Source organism: Chenopodium quinoa, unplaced genomic scaffold (genome assembly GCF_001683475.1).
Source record: "Chenopodium quinoa cultivar QQ74 unplaced genomic scaffold, ASM168347v1, whole genome shotgun sequence".
Taxonomy (NCBI): Eukaryota; Viridiplantae; Streptophyta; class Magnoliopsida; order Caryophyllales; family Amaranthaceae; genus Chenopodium; species Chenopodium quinoa.
Window position 1 is genome coordinate 3424805 of NW_018743919.1, and position 2648 is coordinate 3427452.

The following is a 2648-nucleotide window of genomic DNA, read 5'->3' on the forward strand; positions in this document are numbered from 1 at the left end:
TCGGCGTGCACTATCATTTTCCCTAGAAAAGAATGAATTGTAAAATTCCTCCGACCTTTGATATTATTGTTAGAAGTATTTATACAGCCCACTATATGGAGAGTCAACTAAACAACATTAATTACATAATAAACTAGCTATACACAATTAGGAAACTACTATAGTCTCTTGAACTTCCTATAGTACTAAATCAAGGTAGTATAGTACATTATTAATCTATGATTAGCATAATAAAAATGGTGTATCATAAAATAACCCTAAAGTGGCAATTTAGATCTATGTGTTAGCATTGAAAACAAATTTCTGGCGCGAAATTTGTACGAATATCCCACCATCAATGTCCTACACCTTTTCCAACTTTCCATCACTATTTTTCCCTCTTTTTCTTTATTTTTGGGGTCTAGTATTCCTTTTTTCTTCTTTCTAATTTGTCTTTTGCTCTGTCCAATGTCTCAAATCTCAATAATTTATCATCAGCTGGCAATTCCTTCTCCCCCACATCTTCTTTTGACTTCCCCTTTCTCTCCCATTTTTGGGTCCCACTTTAGAGTAATTCACTACTTAATTTATGATTCTTCCTAACTTTAAAAAAAAATAAAAGTTTCATTAGTCCTTAAAAATTGATTCGATTTAATTATATCCGACTTAGTTTGAAACCAAATCAATTTAATTTTCGACTAGCATTATAATATCTACACTATGATTTAATATAACTCAAATTATACCTGACTAGACCTAAATCAACTCGACTCAATCACTCAAATTACTCCCATTGTTACAAGTTAATCACAATATTAAAGCACGAGAGTAAACAGGGCAAGCAGTTTTACAAAAACATAAGGTATCGTTTGGTTTTTCTTTCTTTAACCGTCTAATACAAGAATTTGCTTTAACCATTTTAACCGTCTAATACAAGAATTTGCTTTAACCATTTAAACATCGACGTTCATGACGATTATTTTATTTTAGAATACTAAATTCTTTCTCACGAGTATAACATGTAGACACGTCTTTTCTCAAATCAAATTAAACCTTGTACAACTATAAATACAAACACCCTTATTTATATTTTCACTCTTTCCTCTCAAAAACTTCTCATTCATTTGTAGATAAAATCAGGTGAAGATGAGTACAGCAATAACTCATAGTCCGGCAAATCAAGACCGTCCATTACTTCTACACCCACCTTCACAACAACCGTCTGATCACAGAAGAATCAGAACCCTTCTCGATCTTCTCACCGTCGAGAAAATGGACGGTGTAGATCGCACGATGAGACGAGAAGATGGAAGTAATAACAGCCGTTGGAAGGTCCTCAGGGAACGGCTAGGATTAAACGGCATCGGTTGTTGCGGTGTCGCCACGTGGCGGTGCGAGAATAATGATAATTCTTCTCCACCAGAGGAAGAAAACGGCGTCGTACAAGTAGAGTTTGAGACACGTCAGCAAGTGGGACCCGCGGAAAGAGGGATGAATTTGGGTGCTGCGTTGGCCGCGGAGAGAGAATTCCGTGCGGCCGAGAGTATCGGAAGTTACGGTGCGACCGTGCGAAATAATAATAATAATAATAATAATAATAATAATGATGATGATAATGTTGATATTAATAATGGTGGAACGACGCCGTTGAGGGTGTCGTTGATGAGATTACTGGAGGAGACAACGGACGGTCGTGATTTAGAGAGAGAAAGATCGAAGGGTGGAGAAAGGGAGGGAAATAATGAAGGGAGTGATACGGTGTGTTGCGTGTGCATGGAAAGGAAGAAAGGAGCTGCGTTGATACCATGTGGTCATACGTATTGTAGGGTGTGTTCTAGGGAGTTATGGCTTAATCGAGGTTCTTGTCCCTTTGCAACCGTCGGATTCTCGAGATCCTCGATATTTTCTGATTTCGAGTTTTCATACTCCCCTCGTTTTTTTTAAGTGTTACACTTTTCTCGTTGTGATTGATGAATATACTGTAGTCGGGATTAATATTCAATATTCATTGCTATGCAATCTTCGGATCCTTCTAATTATTGATCTCGAGTTTTTGTATAAATATGTCGTTTTGTAATTGGTCGGGATTACTAGTGAAAATTGATATACTCATGTGGGAAGCAAAGCAAAGCAAAGCAAAGTGAGGTGGGTGTAAGGTGTTCAACTTTAGAGTCACTTTCTTTTGCTTTTGTTGAATTCTTTGGTTCAAGATTTGTGAGGTGTGAATCATATATACTTGTATGTGATTTTGATTAGTTCCTTGTGTGAAATAGTACAAATTTACACATCATATATTGATATATTTAATACCTTTTCTTTTACATTATTTAACCTTCATTTCTAGTATGTGTGAAGAGAAGAGTAGAAGGGAGTATTATGTTGCATTTGCTACTTCGTGTTGTATATTATATGGTTCATTCCCAACTATGAGTAAAATTTTAGATCAAAGTCTTGTTTTTCTGAATATACAAATTCTAAATAACGAGGAACACGCATGAAGTAAAAGGAATGAATTTTCATGTGCAACAAGTTTTGAAAGTGAGGTTTAATTAAGTGATTAATTAAGTTTTACTCCAAGTATTGTAACTTCGTAAGTTTAGTCAAGGGTTGTCAAATAACTTAAATTTTACCTGATTTCATAAGAGGTTTAACTAGCACTGTCAAAACGG

General features: G+C 35.5%; 1 protein-coding gene across 1 annotated transcript; it reads left to right on the top strand.

Annotated features, from left to right (window-relative positions):
* Positions 1-293: 293 nt before the first annotated feature.
* LOC110687416 lies at positions 294-2300 on the top strand. The gene has a single exon (XM_021864064.1). It carries the CDS (start codon positions 1126-1128, stop codon positions 1921-1923), a length of 798 nt encoding a protein of 265 aa, XP_021719756.1. The 5' UTR covers positions 294-1125; the 3' UTR covers positions 1924-2300.
* Positions 2301-2648: the final 348 nt, after the last annotated feature.